This window comes from Notamacropus eugenii, chromosome 1 (genome assembly GCF_028372415.1).
Source record: "Notamacropus eugenii isolate mMacEug1 chromosome 1, mMacEug1.pri_v2, whole genome shotgun sequence".
In the NCBI taxonomy this organism is placed as follows: Eukaryota; Metazoa; Chordata; class Mammalia; order Diprotodontia; family Macropodidae; genus Notamacropus; species Notamacropus eugenii.
The window spans coordinates 135,012,470-135,034,098 of record NC_092872.1 but is presented as its reverse complement, the minus strand read 5'-3'; the positions used below and the strand labels follow the sequence as shown (position 1 = coordinate 135,034,098).

The following is a 21,629-nucleotide window of genomic DNA, read 5'->3' as shown; positions in this document are numbered from 1 at the left end:
TCAATATATGTACATATTAAGTATTAATATGATTTGACTATCTATGTTATCTTTAAGGAAAATGTCATTTCCTTGCTTTTCTTTTTTTTAACCATGTCGGATATTAAAATATAGTACTAGTGACTATCACTTCCCTCTAGCAAGTATAGCCCTTCATCAAATTAGATTCTACTATCTTATAATAAGTCCAGTATTCCCTGAGACTGGAAGCCAGAATATCAACACTAAACTGCCCTTTACCTTTGATTCATTTGGATGAAGAAGTCAACAACTCTTCTCCTGAAGTCTCTATATCTGTCAAGGACATCACCATTTAGATATCCAGGTTTTCAACTTAGAAGTCACTCCCAATTCTTCAGCCACACTCACTCTCACATTCTATCAGTTGCCAAATCTTGTCAATTTTACCTCCACAATATCACTTGCCTTTTGACTGGATTATTGAAATAAGTTGCCTCCTAACTGGTTTCCCTACCTCAAATCTCCCCCTATCTAATCCATCCTCTAAAACAGCTGCCATATTGAAACTCCTGAAGCATAGTTCTTTCTTCCTCAAGAAGTTTCAGTGCTCCCCTAGTCCTCCTAGGATAAAATACAAACTCCTCCTCCTACTTGGCATTTATAATCTTTTACAATATGGTTCCAGTATACATATTAGGCTGACAACACATTACTTTCAGGCATTCCATATTCCAGCCAAATTTCTCTTATATGGTAGTTTATCTCCAATTTTTGTGCCTTTGTACAGATTGTGTCATTCTTAGAATTTTCTTGTTCTTTACTTCCACTTCTTGCCATATCCCTATGTTCCCTTCATGAAGCTCAATTAAAGTATCTCCTCTTTTAAGAGAATTTTTTTCATCTCTGCAGTTTTATACCCCTCATTATTATTTTGTGTGTGTCTATACAAACATACGTACATGCATTCCTACATGTGCATACGTGTGCACTTATATGTGAACATATTTTATCTCTTCCCAACCCATTCCTCAGACAAATGTAAGTTCCTTGAGGTCAGAGACTGCCTCACCTTTATATTTTCATCTCTAACACTTGATGCCAACCAAGTAGCTGGCAAGCAACAGGCAGCTAATAAAAATGTCTATTGCAAATAGAAATAGGTCCCTAAACAATTTTCACATTACTTTATTAAATTCTAAAACTATATTACCAAATAGCTAACTCTCTGTATCTATGTTTATATTCAGATGAGTATATTATATATACACACATATCTTTTACAATTTAAATAACAAATTGAGAAATAGCATTTAATTAAGCTCTAAATGGATACAACATAAAAATCCATGTCCATGACACATTGCAATATAATCCATTTCTTAGAACCTTAGTTCACCTCTTATGCTCATAGACATATTACCTAAGCGTATTTTGCGAATATAAGCAATAATAATGCTAAATTAGCCATATCAAAAGGTCAGATTGGTATTCACACTACTCCTTTATGTCCAAAACCAATCTCAAAGACTCCCATCTCTTCATTTCCAAGTACCACTGTCCTAAATGTTCCCTTTTCTTTTACGCTTTCACATTTATTACACAATTTGTCATTTTCAGATCCTAACTTGAGCTCCACCATTTCCACATGAGACCTTGAGCACATCCTAACAGAAGTTATCACAATTTGGTAATAAGCCCTTATAGTTCAATTTCCAATTCACTTGATGACTACAGACAATTTAAATTATACCATGTACTGCTATGTGATTGTATATGATTCTCTAGCCACTTGAGCATGTATTCTTTTTTCCAGAATTAAAAAAAATAATTATGCCCACTCATTTTGGGAACTCTAAATTTCTGTTTGTTTTTTAATGTTCTACACATGCAAATTTATAATCCTAGACTGGCTTTCCACTAAACCAGAAATGCTTCTAGGTCAGCTTCCCCTACTGATAGCATGTACCAAGGAAATATCAACTAATTTTCAATATTAGCATCAGCAATTAGTAAAATAAATCTCCTGAGCTCATATGACATTCTAAAATGATATATTAATGATTTGAGGGTTTTCTACTGGTTTGGAATATCTATTTCATTATTATCTACCATCAATGTGGATAATTAAGAGTTATCTCTACAAATTACAAATAATTTTATTTGGGTCTCAGAATTTTTAAAGATATAAAGTTATTTATACTTCTCTCATTAAATAATCATCTCACTGCCAGGGGAACTATCAAAAGAGCTTAGAGTGATGACATCCCCAACGTGACAATAAGAAAGCAAACTGGTATAAAACAAACATGAAGGATCTGCTCATAGAAACAAACTATTTCTTGCTTCCCTGATGGTTTTTTTGTTACACAGTTCTGATTTAATTCATCTCACAAAAGAGTTATGGGAATCAATTCGGAACATTTTTTAAGCAAGAGGTTTGTTTTTTTTTTTCATTTTCTAAAAGTATGTATAAATAGATGTGTGACAAAATAAAATTACTATTAAAAAATTTCTTTGGAATTCTAATTCTTTATAAACTATGTTTTTTAAAGAATAAAGATTTTATCTTTTCCAAGGAAATAGTTATTCCCTTCAAATATGTTCAGGTAGGTTTTTTTTTCAATTTTACTAAACTTACAAAGGACCAAAATGATTCAGCAGCCTCACCCATTAAAATATTCAGTGCAGTAACTATTTTTAGAACCCCTTTCCATGGAGAAGTCAGAAAAGAGAGATAAAGAGGTGGGGAAGGCACCACACATCATGAAAGTTAGAGACTATAATATTAAGTTATCTTCCAGCAAAGTAATCTAAAATATCCCTTTGAAAGGAAATAATTCCTTTTTCCTCTTTCTTTCCTTCTTCCTTCCTTTTTTTGTCATGGAAGTGGAGTAGGAACTGATTAATTAATCAAGTATAACACTAAGTAAACAAACAAATCATTTTAACCAAAGTCATATAAAAATAACTGACTTATAAATTCAAAAATAATGCTATAAATATTTCTTTATGTACTTATTATAATATGGATCTTAGTCTTTCCATAGGAGGAACTATATGTGTCATTCTTTCCACCAATTCTTCTAACTATATAATTCCTCTCCTCCTCCTCCTTTCCCTATTTGTGTTGTCATTTCTACAGGAACTGATATCCAACGAATCTAATTCCAGTCAACCTTTTCAGTCTTCTTTCCAATCCCTCCTTTTTGACAAAATTTTTTCACTCATTGTTCTCTGATGAGGTCTGATTTCCTGCCTCCATGCTTTTGCTCATCCAGTCAGAAAACTCTATCTTTCTTCTATCCACTTATCACTATAATAATCAATAAAAAATAAGTGTATTATGTGAGAGGTACAGTGCATATGCTGGGAGCATAGAAATATAAACACTGTTTATGACCTTAATGGTTTTATAATCTATTTCAGGAAATAAGAACATGTACACAAAAAAAATAAACAATCATTCAAAGTAGCACATACTAAAAAGTTAAGAGAATGGCACAAACCATACGTGCCATGGGAATTTCTATCTCCCATGACAATTGGGAGGAAAACATTTAAGTATTACACAAATGAGTTATTATAAGGGGGAAAAGGATGAATTTTATTTTAAACATATTTAAACTTGAGGACATTTCAAAAAACATGTCTTCCAGGTCATAGAGATAAAAGACTCAAATTCAGGGAAATAATCAGCACTGGAGATGTAGATTTGAGAATCTACTAGATTGGAGATGATAAGTGAAGCTAGAAAAATAAGTGAGAGCTCAAGGGACATAATGGGGAATAGCCAAAAGGCAAGGACAGACACCTGGAGTCTTACCCCTTGTCCACACTATTGCAAAAAAAAAAAAAAAAAAATCATGTCTATCCCTGTTCTAATTCATCTTCCACACAGTTGTTGAAGTGATTTTCTTAAGATCTAACCATGTCACCATCCTACTCAATAAACTCCAATGGTTCTCTGCCTTAAGCATCATTTGTTCTGCCTTCGGCACGGAAACCAGAATGAAAGCAGGTTAAATGTATTAAGGCCTGAACTGAGCAAATCTAAACTTGAGTTTAGAAAAGCTTCTTTTAATTTATTTATTCCCAGGAAGGTATATGAGTATTGTATGTGTGGGGAAAGGGCAGGGTGAGCAATGGGACTTAGGAGACTGGCATGGCTGCACAGTCTATCTTTGCTGAACTGTGCTTTGTTTTGGTTTACATTTAGTAAAATGTTCTGTTCTTTTTGTTTTTTAAAAAGAAATATGCCATTGATTCAATCCTTTCAGATAAGAAATTTGCATTATGAGGTCAGTCTGCACCTGACCTAAGACACTCCCTGCTATCTATAGGATAAAATATAAACCCTTCTAACTAAAAACTCTTTACACTGTAGCCCCTTCCTCCCTCTCCAATCTTCTTCCACACTATTATGCTCCAGCCAAACTGGCCTACATGACATTCTTCACAAACAGTGCTCCATTTCCCACCTGCCTTTACCTTGTTCCTAGGATGCACTTCTGTTTCATCTCTTTCTCTTGTAAATTCCTGGTTTCATTCCAGACTCAGTACATTCACCACATTCCTAATACTCTGATCCATCACCAATCTGATGCCACCAAGTATCTAAAATTTCCTTGCATTTTTTCTAACTACTCTGTATATATTTTATGAACCTCATTTGTTATAATCTAATCTTCTTATGTGGGAAAATTGAAACACTAATGCATTGTTGCTGGAGTTGTGAATTGATCCAATCATTCTGGAGAACCATTTGGAATTATGCCCAAAGGACTATAAAACTGTACATACCTTTTGATCCAGAAATACTACTACTAGGACTGTATCCCAAAGAGATCATAAAAAGCGAAAAGGAGCCACATGTACGAAAATATTTATAGCAGCTCTTTTTGTGGTGGCAAAGAATAGGAAATGGAGGGAATTCCCATCAATTGGGGAATGGCTAAACAAGGTGTGGCATATGAATGTAATGGAATACTATTGTGCTATAAGAAATGATGAGCAGACAGATATCAAAAGAAGCTGGAAAGACTTGCAGGAACTGATTCTGAGTGAAGTGAGCAGAACCAGAACATTGTGCACAGTAACAGCAACGCTGTGCAATGACCAACTTTCATAAACTTAACTCTTCTTTAGTTGTCTTTTGTTCTCAAAGAGCACCAAAATGACATCACGATGCTAGAGTCAAGTTTCAGTGTATCTGTCCGCGGCTGATCAGACCAGTACGAGCTCGAAATGTTTTACCACAGGTCAGGCCTAAATAGTCCATGTAAACATTTAAACATTGTGCACTTTTGAACTATTTCAATTCTGCTTTGCTCACAGAGCACAGCACCTTCTCTGACATGGGCACACCATGTTGAACGGTTCTGTGCTAGTGTCTCCCATGTCACATAATCAATTACAAAGTTCTTAAGTGAGACCTTGAGAGTATCCTTGTATCACTTCTTCTGACCACTATGCTTGCCTTACGTGAGTTCTCCATAAAATAGTCTTTTTGGTAAGCATACATTTTGCATTTGAACAGTTGGAGTTGCACTCTCTGAAGCAGTTTGAATGCTTGGCAGTTTAATTGGAGAAAGGACCTCAGTGTCTGGTATCTTATCCTGCCAGGTGATCTTCAGAATCTTCCTAAGACAGTTCAAATGGAAGTGATTCAGTTTCCTGGCATGGCACTGGTATACTATCCAGGTTTCACAGGCATATAACAATGAAGTCAGAAAAACAGCTCGGTAGACCTTCAGTTTGGTAGTCAGTCTAATACCTCTTCTCTCCCATACCTTCCTTCAGAACCTCTCAAACACTGATTGCTAATTCTGGCAATGCATGTGTCAACTTCATTACCAATGTGTATATCTCTGGAAAGTACACTACCAAGGTAAATGAACTTATCCACAGTATTCAAAACTTCTCTGCTTGCTGTAATTGTTGGTTTCATGTATGAATGGTGTGGTGGTGGCTGCTGGTGCACCTGTGTTTTCTTAGTGTTAACTGTTGGGCCAAAATTGGCACAAGTAGCAGAGAATCAACTCGTATTTTGTAGCATCTCAGCTTCAGAGGCTGCACTGAGTGCACAATCATATGCAAACAGAAAATCATGCACCAACATTCCCTTCACTTTTTGGCTTGCCGCCTGTTCAAGTTGAAGAATTTAACATCAGTGCAGTAGCTGACCTCGATGCCATGTTCATTGTCATTGAAAGCATTTAACAATATGGCTGAAAACATCATTCTAAAAAGCATGGGAGCAAGCACACAGTCTTGTTTCACTCCACTAGTGACTGGAAAGCACGAGGGCATTGTCCATTATCCAGAACCCAGGCAAACATAACATCATGAAATTGATGTACAATGCTGATGAAGTTCTCTGGGCACTCTGATTTTAACATAATTTTCCACAAGACCTCACTGACAGTATCAAAAGCCTTGGTCAGATTGATGAAAGTTGTGTGCCTATCTCTGTTCTGCTCCTGGAATTTCTCCTGGAGTTGTCGAGGAGCAAACACTATATTGACTATTCCTTGGCCCTTTCTGAAGCTGCCTTGGCTCTCAGGTAGATGACCATCTTCAAGGTGAAGGATCAGTCTATTAAGAAGGACTCTGGGAGCCAAGATGGCAGAGTAGTAAGATGCACATACTCTAGCTCTTCCCTCACAGACCATAAAATACCTGCAAAAAAATGACTCTCAACAAATTCTAGAGCAGCAAAAGCCACAGAATGACAGAGTGAAAGAGATTTCCAGCCAAAGGCAACCTGGAAGACCAACAGGAAAGGTCTATTGCATGGAATACGAAGTGAAGTGGAGCCCAGCCCTGCCCACATGACACCGGGAGGCACAGGACCAGAACAGGCCTCCAGGCAAGAATCCCAAGCAGGGTGGAATCCCTCAACCTACAAGCACCAAAGAAAGCTTCAAAGGTCAGTGAGAGGGCTTTCTCAACTGGTCAAGAGAGCAGGGTCCTCCCCTAGCACCTGCCCCAGCAGCAGCAGGGCAGCAACAGTGGTAGTGGCAGCTGCACTGTCCATTGTGAAGCACTCAGCCTAAAACCCCTTGAGGAATTGAGCAGCTGATCTGAATCTCAGCCCTGAGTGGTGGGTCCACCCCCACATAAAATCCTTGAGGGAATTGAGCAGCTGATCTGAATCTCAGCCCTGAAAGCTGTCCTGGGGTAAGGAGGAGCACTAAGACCCTCCTCTTGACAAAGGATTCAGAAGTCAAGTAACTGGCTGGGAAAATGCCCAAAAAGGAAAAATGACCATAGAAGGTTACTTTCTTGGTGAACAGGTATTTCCTTCCATCTTTTCAGATGAGGAAGAACAATGCATACTGTCAGAGGAAGTCAAGCCTTTTGCATCCAGTAGCTCCAAAATAAATATGCAATGGTTTCAGACCATGGAACAGCTTGAAAAGCGAGTCAACAGCTTGCCAAAGGAGACCCAAAAATATGCTGAAGAAAATAACACCTTGAAAAATAGGTTAACTCAATTAGAAAAAGAGGTCCAAAAAGTCAATGAGGAGAAGAATGCTTTTAAAAGCACAATTAGACAAATGAAAAAGGAGGTTAAAAAGCTCACTGAAGAAAACAGTTCTTTAGAAATGAGAGTGGAGCTGAGGGAAACTAATGACTATATGAGAAACCAAGAAATCACAAAACAAAACCAAAGAATAAAAAAATGGAGGATAATGTGAAATATCTCATTAGAAAAACAATTGACCTAGAAAATAGATCCAGGAGAGACAATTTAAAAATTATGGGACTACCTGAAAGCCATGATCAAAAAAAGGGCCTAGACATCATCTTTCATGAAATTATCCAGGAAAGCTGCCCTGATATTCTAGAACCAGAGGGCAAAATAAATATTGAAAGAATCCACCAATCACCTCCTGAAAAAGATCCAAAAAGAGAAACTCCTAGGAACATCGTGACCAAATTCCAGAGTTCCCAGGTAAAGGAGAAAATAATGCAAACAGCTAGAAAGAAACAATTCAACTATTGTGGAAATACAATTGGCATAACACAGGATCTGGCAGTTTTTACATTAAAGGATCAAAAGGCTTGGAATAGGATATTCCAGAAGTCAAAGGAACTGAGATTAAAACCAAGAATCACCTTCCCAACAAAACTGAGTATAATACTTCAGGGGGAAAATTGGTCATTCAATGATATAGAGGATTTTCAAGCATTCTTGATGAAAAGACCAGAACTGAAGAGAAAATTTGACTTTCAAACACAAACATCAAGAGAAGCATGAAAAGGCAAACAGGAAAGAGAAATAATAAAGGACTTTCTAAAGCTGAAGTATTTACATTCCTACACGGAAAGATAATATTTGTAAATCTTGACACTTTTCTTAGTATTTGGGTAGGTGGAAGGATTATGTGCACACACACACACACAGACAGACACACAAACACATATAGACAGACAGCACAGGTGAAGTTGAATCAGAAGGGATGATATCTATAAAAAATAAAATTAAGGGGTGAGAGAGGAATATATTGGGAGGAGAAAGGGAGAAATGGAATGGGGCAAATTATCACTCATAAAAGAGATAAGAAAAATCTTTTTCAATGGAGGAGAAAAGAGAGGAGGTGAGAGGGGAAAAGTGAAGCTTACTCTCCTCACATTTGGCTCAAGGAGGGAATAACATGCTCACTCAATTTAGTATGAAAATCTAGCTTACACTATAGAGAAGTAGGGGAGAAGGGGACAAGTGCAGTGAGGGGGATGATAGAAGGGAAGGCAAATGGGTGAAGGGAGTAACTAGAAGTAAACACTTTTTGGAAGGAACAAGGTCAAATGAGACAATAGGATAAAGGGGCAACAGGGTAGGATGGAGGGCAATATAGTTAGTCTTACACAATATGACTATTATGGAAGTCTTTTGCAAAATTATATATATATATATATATATAGCCTGTATTGAATTGCTTGCCTTCTCAGTGGGGATGGGTGGGGAGGGAGGAACAGAGAGAAGTTGGAATTGAAAGTACTAGAAATGAATGTTGAGAATTGTTATTGCATATAACTGGGAAATAAGAATACAGGTAATGGGGTATAGAAATCTATCTTGCCCTACAAGAAAAGAGAGAAGATGGGGATAAGGGAAAGGTGGGGTGTGATAGAAGGGAGGGCACATTGAGGGAAGGGATAATCAGAATGCAAGGTGTTATGGGGTAGGGGGAGGGGAGAGATGGGGAGAAAAACTGGAACTCAAAATTTTGTAGAAATGAATGTTGAAATCTAAAGATAAATAAATACATAAATAAATAAAAAGGAAGGACTCTGGCAAGATCCTTGCCAGCAATAACTAAGAGAGAGAGACACACACACCTTGATTATCACAGGACAATATATTTCCTTTACCTTTATAAGGATGAATAACGGAAGCATCCTTGAATTTCCAGGGGATAACCTCTTCTTTCCATATAACCCAGAAAATTTTAGTCAGCTTTTATATGAGCAATAGATCCCCCTCCTTGTAAATCTCAGGTGGAACAGAATAAGCATCAGGTGCTTTGCCACATGAGAGATGCCAAATGACATTCAAAACTCATTCTTCAGTTGGAAATTTGGCTAGAGATGGACTGACTTCAACCTGAGGTAAATCATCAGTGGCCTCAGCACTGATTGATGAAAGTCTATTGAGAGCACTATGAAAGTATTCAGTCCATCTCTCTAGAATATTTGTTTATGTCTCTCTGATAGACAAACATATAGAGCTCTTCTCAGCAATACAATGATCTAAGACAATTCCAAAAGACTTATGATGGAGAATGCTACTCACATCCAGAAGAACTATGACATCGAATGCAGATTGATTTTCTCTTTTTTTCTTATGTTTTTTCCCTTTCGTTGTGATTATTCTTTTACAACATGACTAATGTGGAAATATGTTTATTATGATCATACATATATAGCCTATATCAGATAGTTTGATGTCTTGGGAAGGGGGGGAGGGAGGGAGAAAAAATTGGAACTCAAAATCTTATAAGAGTGAATGCTGAAAACTATCTTTACATGTAATTTGAAAAAATCGAAATGCTATTAAGTGGGGAAGGGGGAGAGAATATAATCTTTTTAAAGACAAGAAACTTTCACTTTTGTCTTTGAGTCCCCAGTGCTTAGTACAATGCAGAACACCTAGCAGCTGATTAGTTCATTAATAATTACTTGTTGAGTTGTTGGTTTATTGACTGACTAACAGACAGGAGTAAAGAGTGGAATCAGGGAAGGACATAGAGAAGATGTAGCCTGAGTACTCTTTAAGAAAACCGGGACAGGGTAGTGTCAAAGAAATGCAGCGACTATAAAATTTAAAAAACAAAACCAAAAACAGGTGCCTCACAATATAGAATGAAGGAAGATCATTAAACTTGATGATTTTCGGGCCATTAACCTTAAAAAGACTTGTCACTTTAGAAAGAAGTGAAGTGGAGCAGCAGAGTTAAGGAGCAAGTGAGGCTGTTGGGAAAATGGAGATAATGTAAATTACTCATTCAAAGGTAGTGGTGAAAAAGAAAGAAAAAACCACCCCTTACTTAATCCTGCCTTTCCAAATCCTCTATATCCTTCAAGACTTGGCTAAAATTCTTTCTTCATGCATCACCAGCCTAGTTACTTCTCTGTGTGAATGACTACAATTCTCATTATATCTGCCTTGTATTTGGCAGTTGATTGTGTGATGCTTTGTGGTATTTCTTAAAATATGATGTATCATATAACCTGAGGTTCAAGGTCAACTGCATAAGACTTTCCTCATTGGTAAAGAACGATGATCCATACCTACATGAGGGATACAGTTGTCAAAAGCTTAGAACCAGAAAGACCCTGGTTCTTTCAGTTTCCAGAAGGGACATACAACGTTCAAGGTTCACTTCCTAGAAGGACAGAAAGAGTCTGGAAAGAAGCTAACGTGTAAAAGAATCAGCATCTTGATAATGTCCCTGTTCCCAGCTTTCCACTCGAGGAACTTCAAGGATTTCCCCTTGGGTAAAATCATGGATTCTCCCTTTTGGGGCTGAGCTTAGCTATCTTGCTCCCCATGAAAGAGCTCATTCACCCTGTGTATTGTCTGGTATACTGTCATCTACAGATAAGTTCTCTGATTTCTCTTTTCTACTGGCTTGGATAAATGCATTTATTATCTGTGTTACATAGTCCCTGCAAAACTGACATTTGACAGGAAGGGAGTCCCTTTTGCATGAAGCTTGTAGCACTTCTTAAATGGTGGGTCATATGGAATCGCCACCCACAGGAAGTGGAAACAGTTTAAGAAGCGCTGGTTAGGGCACTCCTTTCCCCTCAAGGGACAGTGACCAGAAGTAGAGCAGGGAATATCGTTTTGCATCTTCAGGTGTCAATGATTCTTTGTATCCCCAGGGCTTGGTACAGCACCTGACACCTTACAGGTGCTTAACAAATGCTTATTGGTGACTAAAAACATTATTTCCCCTAAACTAGCAATATTTAGGGTGGTATATATTAAATTCTAATCCAGTGTTCCCTTCTTGAGAACTATGGCCCATCTCCCTTGGAGAAAGGCAGAAAAATTAGAGATTTGTTTATGTGTCTCTGGTAGCCACATTCAGATAAACATATGTAGATACACAGCCTACATGGAAAACATACATGCCTATATCTCATACTGTTATTAAACTTTATATATTCCTGTCTGATCATCTTTGTGGGCAAAGACTATAGGCTTAGGTTTCTTTGTATCCCCAAGACATATTGTTTGTTGATACAAAAAAAAAATTATACAGTATTAGGCACTAGAAATGCCAAGAAGCATATATCATAGTTCCTGAAATAAGGATTCAGTTTAAAACATTTAGGAGATTCAGTATGAGGTGGTAGAAAGAGAACTAAACTGAGGGTCGGAAGACCTTAGTCTTAAGTCTGATCACTATGAGCCTTAGGCTTCTCACTTCTGTCTGTGTCTAAGTTTCCTTATCTTTAAAAATAAAGGAGCTAGATTAATCTCTAAAATTTCTTCCTGCTTTAAAATTCAATTGATGATGAAATTTGCTGTTTGAGGTAAAAGCTCTTGAGACTGTATAGTTGTCTGATGGATCATAGTAATACCTCAATAATCAATGGTCAATAATCTACCATTTGAAAGAAATGTCACAAGCTACTCACAGAGAATGTGTTATACATGGAGATCTACATTTGGGAAAAACCATGAGAATAATCTTAGCCTCAACCTAAGGTGGGATCCTCCTGGATTGGTTTCCCCATTGTGTTCCTTTAAAAAGGAATGTTTCCCACTTGGCCATTCCTGAGTCTGGCTATGAGGTAAAAATGTACTGCATGGTTGGATCTGAATTCAAAAAGAGCTAAGGACACTGTATCCTGTCAAATTTGGTGTAATCACATCCCTGCTTTTACCTTTCATGGTAAATTTCTATAATCTAAGCAAGTGGTGAGTAAAAGATATGAGCACAATTCCAGTGTGTGAGATGCTGCTGTTTTAATCTGAGTGTGTAGTCATTCCATATCCCAAACAGCTGGGTAAATCAGTAATCAGACTTGGCATCTGCCTTCCTGCATAGCATAAATCCCTGGCCCAAAGACTAGGATACATCTGAACTACCATAAAAAATTGTGTGTTTAAAATCTAAGTATTCAGCCTAAAAGTCTATGTCCTAAACAACTTCGTAATTAGATATTAGTACAACTGGTTGAAAGACCTAGCTGTTATTCTATTAATTAGTGAAACTAAATCAGAAACATCTTCAGTTTGGTTTGGAAGAGAGACTGTCAGTGCAATCAATTTTCTTATGGAGAAATAACTTATAGAATATTTTGTGTTACATTAATCGAAAAGTTACTAATGTGGAAATAATACCTGTTTCTACTGTGTGTCCTGTGGTACAAATACACTTTAATATAAACAACTTATTGATATATACTATTTTGGAAGTATCCTCCCAAGACTTTTATTATAATTATTATAAAATCAGCATCTTATAAGCAAATTCATTTGTATAACCATTGAACTCAGAGGTAGAAAATTTCTACTTGCAAAAGTGTTGTTTCATCCGCAATAGCATCTGATTCTCCTAAAAGAATTGGAATCAGAGTGGAAATTTTTGAGAAAGTAACAAAATGAAATAATACTGCATGTCAAATGTAAATGATTCTAATGGGGCTCTTGATTTCTTTCTTTATTTCCCTTCATTCTGACATCATTTTTAATTCTCCTTATATTTGGGCCCTCCACATTGAACTTGCTTGTCAAGTTTGTGTCTTCTAGACAACAGGCCATTAACCTACAATTGGTAGCAAATGGTGGATACCAACCCATGCCCACTCATCATCCCCTGGATGTAACCTGGGCTTGGTTGCAGTCAGCCTCCTCTCTGGAACCTCTTTAAGGCAGGGACAGCTCTGTGTCCCTTGTCAGCAGGAAGCTGGGTCTCATTTGTTTGAGGGAGGAATGATGGGGTGGTGGGACCAGTACTCCAAAAAGCCCTCTGGAAGCAACCCAGAATCCCAGCAAGCCCCCCTCCATCCACCTCCATGAGAAAATTTTCTCCTTGTTATAGGAATAGATAGAGTTGACCATGTAATTCCTCAAATAAGAGCTATCTCAGAGGTACCTGCCCAAGGACCAGGCTCTGGCAACCCTTCTATCTTGTCCCCCAGCAAAGTTATCTCTGCTGACTCCCAGAGTTTTCCCATACATTCCAGCAGCCCAGTACCCAGACTACTTGCATATACTGGCCACTCACTAATCCCACCCTGCATCATCTAATTAGTATACTTGGCATCTTTTCACTTTTCTTTTTCCATATAAGATTTAGTATCATCCCCATCAGGTTGCAGGTTCCCTAGGAAATTTTCCTGCTTTCCTAAAGCATTACAATAAAACTTTGCCACTTGACTAAGAGATGACTTGAGTGTATGAATTCATTTCTGTCAACAATGCCCTGACATTCCTGGGGTCCCAGCACTCCAAACCTCATCACAATGATTGTATAAGATCAATTGTCAGCACTAAAAAGACCTAAAAGATATCAGCTAAATTTTAATACATTTAATTTTAAACTAATACTCTTTTCTATTTCAAAAATGTTGACAGATAAGTCTCTCAAAGAAAATAGCAATAAATAGGAATAATATGCAAAGGTCCCAAATCTATAAATAAAAAAATGTAGTGGATATGTCATACTTCACAAGCATGAACCAAATGTGGGCAAATGCTAATACCAAATAGATCCTTATGATTTCCCAATTTTGAAAAATCAGTTTGATTCTGTCAGTTCTGGCATGCGTCAAGATTGGATGCAGAGGTTTTCTTAGAGATTCAGTCCTACACCATGTCAGTACCAAACTGGTGGTACCCTAAGAAGAAAAAGATCGAAGGCGTGGAAGCTTAATTACAATCTGAGATCCCAGAATAAATTAATGACTTTGGACAGGTTCTGGAACTGTCCCAGTCTCTTGGAGGTCCTATGGAGTGAAAATTACCTGAATCAGATTTTTTAGAACTGAGGGTAAGTCACCATCTGTTCCAATATTTTTGCTTTTATATCCAGAGGAGGCCACTCACGGTACTAGTTATGGTTTAATCATTTAATCATTAATTTTAATAATAATAAAATTTTAATAATTTAATCATTAATCATTTAACTGGGACTCTTATTAACATATCTTTGAAAGAATCCAAATTGCATTTAAGGAACACTATGGGCAATCTTTGTAAAAGTACAACGATATCTCCTTGCTATTAATGAATCCTCTGGCAACAAAAAGTTCCTTTATAACAATACCAGTCATGTTAATATGTGTGTGTACGTATGTGTGCATATATGTATACAAAGATATACATGTGTGTATTGTATATATACACATATACTTATATGTGTGTGGTATTATATATGTATCATGTGCATGCTTATATGTATATACACACAATATAATAATTATATACAATACATACTATATATGCAATATACAATAAACATAATATATGTGTGTATTTATAAATAAGTATATGTGCACATATACAAAATGCTCCTTTGCATGATAAGCCTTAAAGCAATGTTTCTGCTAAAAACTCCATAACTGTCTGGGACAAAAATATCTCGGTGTACAACTTCTGCTTGCCCACCAACAGCTGATGATTACCAAAAATCAGGGCCTCAACAAACCTGTAGAGCCAAGAAAGTTTGTTTTCTGTGTTGATGTCATGCACTTTCAACATCCTTTTAGCTTTTTAGCAATTCTCTGGTCCCTACTCCTATCCTTTTCAGGTACCAAGAGATACCTGACCTCCTACACTCCTTTTTCCCAATTAAAAACAGGAAAGGATCAAATATTTGGACTTGCTAAATCACTGACTCATTATGCTTTTATTATTGAGTGATCTTCTAATTTTCTATTTATCTTCTTAATTGCATCAAGTTAACAGCAGAGGTAGGAGCTAGATCTATGACTGCATTGGTGCCGGGAGCTTCCAGTGAAGGTTTTCTTCCATTGGTGCAGGTTAGCATCTTCTCTGCAGCCTACAGTCTTGGATGGCCTAGAGAGCTCTAAGAGGTTAAAAAGCTTGTCCAGGGTCACAAATACAATATATGTCACAGGCAGAACATGAACCCAACTCTTCCTGACTCTAAGGCTAGCTCTCTATCCATACTACATGATGCGAATCAAAATATTTTTAAAAAACAATAAATTATACCTGTAATCTAATTTAAGAAAAGTCTAAATGACTTTATAGTCTTGCTTTACATAAAATAATCATAGATCGCTTTTTAAAATTTTTCTTTCATTTTTTTTAAATTAACAAAAAGTTATTGTTTTTTTCTCTCCTATTCTTTATCCCACAATTGGCAAGGGGAAAGAAAACAAGGTACTTACCACAGAAGTGATCTGATTGTGTCGCAGATTAAGTTCAGTCAGGGAGCTCAGACCATTAAGATCATCAACATCACTTAAAAAGTTTCTTGCAAGGTTTAAAACTCTCAGGTCGCACAAATGACTGACATTTTCAATTTTTGAAATCTTTTTAAGAATGACATAAAGAAGCATAATTAGCAGTCTTTAAAAAGACATTTCTTAAATCTATCTAGGATATAAAATCTTTAAAATAAAAGATTACATTCAGTGACAACTTAATGTTAATTCCTCTTAATTTCTTTATATGTGTGTGTGTGTGTTTATATGGCTAGACAGACATAGACATCATTTATTTATTTATTACCAACTTTGTAACTTTAAATACCTTTAGCAAAAGGTAGGGTAAAAGGCTTCCTTATTTGTTTTCATTCATGTACTATGTCATTCTTATATTATGGCCACAAAGCCATAAGACTTTTTAGGGACTGTATTTTTTAGAAAATCTTCTGCTTTTGGCTTTGGCAAATAACGTAAGTCAATCTCATCAATTAGTCAAGTATTTATTCATCTTCATGATGTACCCAGCACTGTGAGGCAAACAAGAAAAAGGTCCTCTGAGAAATTTATAATCTAAGCTAGTACAAGAATATAATTCAACAGCAACACCACTGAAGTACCTAACAGATATGACACTGTGAGACCATAGGTTCTGAAGCTCTTTCTGTGTTATAGAACCCTCTGCCAGTCTGGTAAAACCTATGGACCCATCCTCAGAATAATGTTCTTAAACGTATAAAATAAGGCACATAGGATGACAAAGAAAAACAATTACAAAAATATTTCTAAAAACAAGTTCATGGACCCCCAGGTTAAGAACTCTTTTTCTAGATTCAGGGCATAAAAACAAAAAATGGAAAACAGTTCCTGCCCTTTAGAAGCAAAATTCTGAGGAAGAAGTACTATAATACAACAACAAACATTTGCTAAGCACTCACTATATGCAAAGCACAAAGAAGAAAAACAAAGAACAGTTCCTACCCTAAAGGAGCTTACATTTAACAGGAAGATATGACATGAGAGAAAAAAAAAGATAAACAGGATAAAAGATCATCTGAGAAGGGACAGAACACCAGCAAGTAGGAAGCTGAAGATAGACTTCCCTTAGGAGAAGACCCCTAAGCTTAACCTTGAACGACGCTCTTAGATGCACTAGGGAGCCATTGAAGAAAATACACATCTATTACACAGATTACAAAATTACAAAAAAAAAAAAAAGAGAATATGCTATAAAATTAAATACCAAATTGTGTGATATAGACTCTAAATCTTTTAGTATAATATTTCAAAAATGGAAGAGACTTTAAGAGATCCATTGGAGTAGTCAGAGGAATTCTCTAACTATAAACAGATGCTACTAAGATATGAATATTGTACAATATTGAAATACAATGATGCTTTTAATTTTGTAATAAGAAAATACATACACATGTACCCTAGCAGTATATTCTTTGAGGTTACTCAATATAAAAAATTTAGTTTCCAAACAGAGAATAATAAGATCATAGTTAGGAGTCTGAAGCTGGAAAGAACCTTGAATAACATTATTCAAGATGAACTGTCTTATTACTCCCTATAAGTCTTGTAATACTTTTAATATACTTTATAAAATTAACAACAGGGAAAAAACAATTGATTTTTTCCTCTAAAATATCCGTAATTCAAAAAACTAACTAACTAAAACATCACAGATCATATAGCAATTACTTGTTATATGTATTGTTTTCAAAGCTAGTTAAATGAAGCTTATGTTAGACTTGGAATCCATTTATCATGCTGTCATTTGAAGAAAAGCCTACTCTCAAATAAGAATATTAAGTCTTGTACTCTAAAAGGATACAAACATAATTATGCAAATAAAATTAATGTTGAAATAAGATTTACCAAAGTTTTTTTTTAAGTGAAAGATTTTCAGAAAAAAAGAACTTAAGTATAATAAAATTTGCAAAAATCTTCTTTATTGTAGGCACCATGTACTCTCCAAATCTGGAGGATTTGACTGGACCTACCCATCCTTTTAGAGAGCAGGGAGAAAGTGAAACAAAAGCAATTTGCCTGGAGGACGCAGAAAGTCAGATAAGCAAAGGAAAAACCAAGTCTTTATGAATCCACAAAAGAATCTTGTGTGAGATGCCCACTCAGGGGAAAGAATCCTGCCAGTGTACTAGGGGAAAGAGAAGCCAAATGGGACAAGCTCATCATGTCCCTTCTCCCTCCTCCTCCCATTACTACCTTATGGCAGAGGGGCTTGCCCAGTTCAATGAACTATGAGAGATTCCATACAGGATTACCCAAGAAGGATAGGTCATAGTGGAGAGTACAAAACGTGATCCACTGAAGAAGGAAATGGCAAACCACTCCAATGTCTTTGCCAAGAAAACCCCATGGACAGCTGGTCATCTTTCATTCTCGAAAATGACATCACTATATTGGAGTCAAATTACAGTGTGTCCAACTGTGACTGATAAACCAATGTTCTACAAACAGGTTGGGTATAAATAGTCCGAATGAACATTTGGGGTGGAGATAGCTCTAAATTTGTGCATCTTATGTTTCTTTTGAGCTACTGTTTTTCTTCTTTGCCTTCTTTAATGTGGACATACCATGCTGTAAAGCTAATCACAACGGCACACCTGAGGACTGCTGCTGTGAATAATTTTAAGGGTCTAACCACATAGTATAATGAACTCTCTATTTATTCAATAAACTAAATATTGTTCAATAAAGTAAAGCATAACATTCATAGCAACAGCCTTAAGCAAAACTTATCATCTAATACATATATGTATCTCATAACACTCAATATGTAATATGGCGCACATCATTGCACCCCCAAAGTCAGGGAGTCCCAGGCGAGGGTCTTCCCTAGCACAACGCATCTTAAGGGATAGCAGAAAATACCACACCATTCACCCCTAGATCACTTTAAGAACAATTTCCTTAATTAATATACAATGTGCAAGTAAAGTCCTCTCTCATCTTGACTGGAAGCTAACTTCCAAATCCCACAGGTCCTCCTCCATGGGCTGACCACTCCCAGTTCCTGCCTAGGTTCACACAAGGTAGCTCTCTGCTCCTGCTCCTTGTTTCAGCTCAAGAAGATTGTTCCACTCTGAACTCTTCCTGCTTCTTTCTGACAGCAGGCTCCAGGAGCTCCTGCCCACAGCTTCTGTTTCTAGAAAAACAAAGCTTAACAGGGCTATAACAACATAATATATTTATACACATTACCAGTGCCATCATCCCCATTCACTTGAACAGCTCTTAAAAGGGGCTTAAGCCTCTTTCCTATGAGCTGATCTCCACTTGTCAGCTCAATTCACTCATAAAGACCAATAGACAGAGTGTCTGTCTGAGAAATCAACACAGACCAACAGACAGGAGCCCAGGGCTTCTGTCTGAGAAACTAAAAGAGAGAAATTAACAAAGGGAGCGCCATCATCACAAACATTCTTTTTGTTAGGCCTCCCCACAAGCAAGTTCCCCAACTCACTCATGCTCACTTCTCTCTCTCAGCTCTGCTTTTCTCAGTACGCTTTCCTCTCCCTCCAAGCAATACTATATATATATATATATATATATATATATATATATATATATATATATATATATATATATATATTGTTTTCAATCAAAGACACTTTAGCGAAAAATCCTACTTTGCTTGCTGTTACACATGCTAGGTGGTCCTTTGCCTGCATCTCCTACACCACACAATCAATTCCAAAGTTCTTGAGACCTTGAAAGTATCCTAGTATCCCCTTCTTCTGACCACCACATGAGTGCCTTCCCTTCACGAACGCTCTGCAAAATGGTCTTGTAAGCCAGCATACATTTGGCATTTGAACAATGTAGCCAGCCCATCCGAGTTTCTTTCTCTACAGTAGAGTTTGAATGCTTGGTTCAAGAAAGAACCTCAGAGTCTGGTACCTTATCCTGTCAGGTGATCTTCAGAATCTTCCTAAGATAATTCAAAAGGAAGCAATTCAGTTTCCTAGCATGGCACAGGTATACTGTTTTCACTGGCATACAACAATGAGGTCAACATAACGGCTCTGTAGAGCTGCAGTTTGGTAATCAGTCTAATAACTCTTCTCTCCATGTTTTTCTACAGAATTTCCAAAACACTGAGCTAGCTCTGGTAATGCATGCATCAGTTCCATTATCAATGTGTACATCTCTGGAAAGTATATTATCAAGGTAAATTAATTTATCCAGTATTCAAAACCTCTCCGTTTGCTGGAACCGATGATCCCATGTATGGATGGTGCGGTGGTGGCTGGTAGAGAACCACCGTTTTCTTTGTGTTAATTGTTGGGCCAAAGTTAGCACAAGCACCAGAGAATCAACTCATACTTTGTAGCATCTCAGTTTCAGAGGCTTCATTGAGTGCACAATCATTTGCAAACAAACAAAAAAACAAAAAATCGTGCACCAACACTTTCCTTACTTTGATCTTGGATTGTAGCCTGTTCAAGCTGAAGAATGTAATATCAGTGCAGTAGCTGTCCTTGATGTTGTGTTTGTCCTCACTGAAGGCAGCTAACATTGCTGAAAACATTATGCTAAAAAGTATGGGAGCAAGCACACAGCTTTGCTTCACTGCACTGGTGACTGAGAAAGTATGAGAGCATTGTCCATTATCCAAAACCTAGGAAAGCATGCCATCATTAAATTGATGTACAATGCTGAATTTCTCTGGGCACTCCAATTTTAACATAATTTTCCATAAGACCTCACAACTGACAGTATCAAAGGTTTTGGTCAGATTGACAAAAGTTGCGTACAGACTTCTGTTCTGCTCCTGGCATTTCTCCTGGAGTTGCCAGGCAGCAAACACCATGTTGACTGCTATTTGGCCCTTTTTGAAACCACACTGGCTCTCAGGTAGATGACCATCTTCCAGGTGAAGGATCAGCCTATTGAGGAAGACTCTGGCAAGAATCTTGCCAACAAAGACAAAGAGAGGGATTTTCCCTTACCCCCACTCTCCTGATTATCACAGGACAATCTATTTCCTTTACCTTTATAGGGATTAATAATGAAAGCATCCTTGAACTTCTGGGGGAATAACCTCCTCTTGCCATATAACCCAGAAAATTTTAGTCAGTTTTTGTACGAAAAATGCCCCACCCCTTGTAAATCTCAGCTGGAACAGAACAGCACCAAGTGCTTTGCCATATGAGAGATGCCAAATGGCATTCAAAACTTATTCTTCAGTTGGAAATTTGGCTAGAGAGGGACTGACTTCAACCTGAGGTAAACAAACCATGGTTTCAGCATTGATGGATGATGGTCTACTGAGAACATTATAGAAGTATTCAGCCCACCTCTCCAGGATAATGTTCTTATCACTAATCAATGCAGCTCCATCAGCAATGAGTAGTTGAGATGCACCATATGTCTCTGGCCCATAAAAAGCCTTCAGAGCATGACAAAAGGACTTGGAGTTGTTACTAACTACATGAAACTAAATTTCATTTGCCTTCTTACTGAACCAAGAATCCTGCATCTCTCTATGCTTTGCTTGCACTTTCTTTTGATGGAGTTAAACACTGCCTTTTTAAAGACAGATGAACTATCCTGCTAGTATACCCTGTGGAGTTCTCATTTTTCATTTAGTAGCTTCTGAATTTCCCCATCATTTCTGTCAAACCAGTCTTGATATTCACAAGCATTCTGACCCAGAAGAGTAAATGCAGTGCTGTACACCAAATGTCTGAAAGCTTCCAACTCCTTGTCTGCTTCAC

At 37.1% G+C, this 21,629-nt stretch overlaps 1 protein-coding gene across 6 annotated transcripts in view; it reads right to left on the bottom strand.

Moving 5' to 3' along the window:
* The window catches only part of LRRC49 (leucine rich repeat containing 49), a 203,352-nt gene that overhangs the window by 151,714 nt on the left and 30,009 nt on the right, over positions 1 to 21,629 (bottom strand). For all 6 annotated transcript variants that reach the window (XM_072615507.1, XM_072615501.1, XM_072615521.1 and 3 more), the window contains one exon: positions 15,844 to 15,987. In XM_072615507.1, the coding sequence (XP_072471608.1) occupies positions 15,844 to 15,987 (144 nt within the window). The remainder of the gene's footprint in view (positions 1 to 15,843; positions 15,988 to 21,629) is intronic.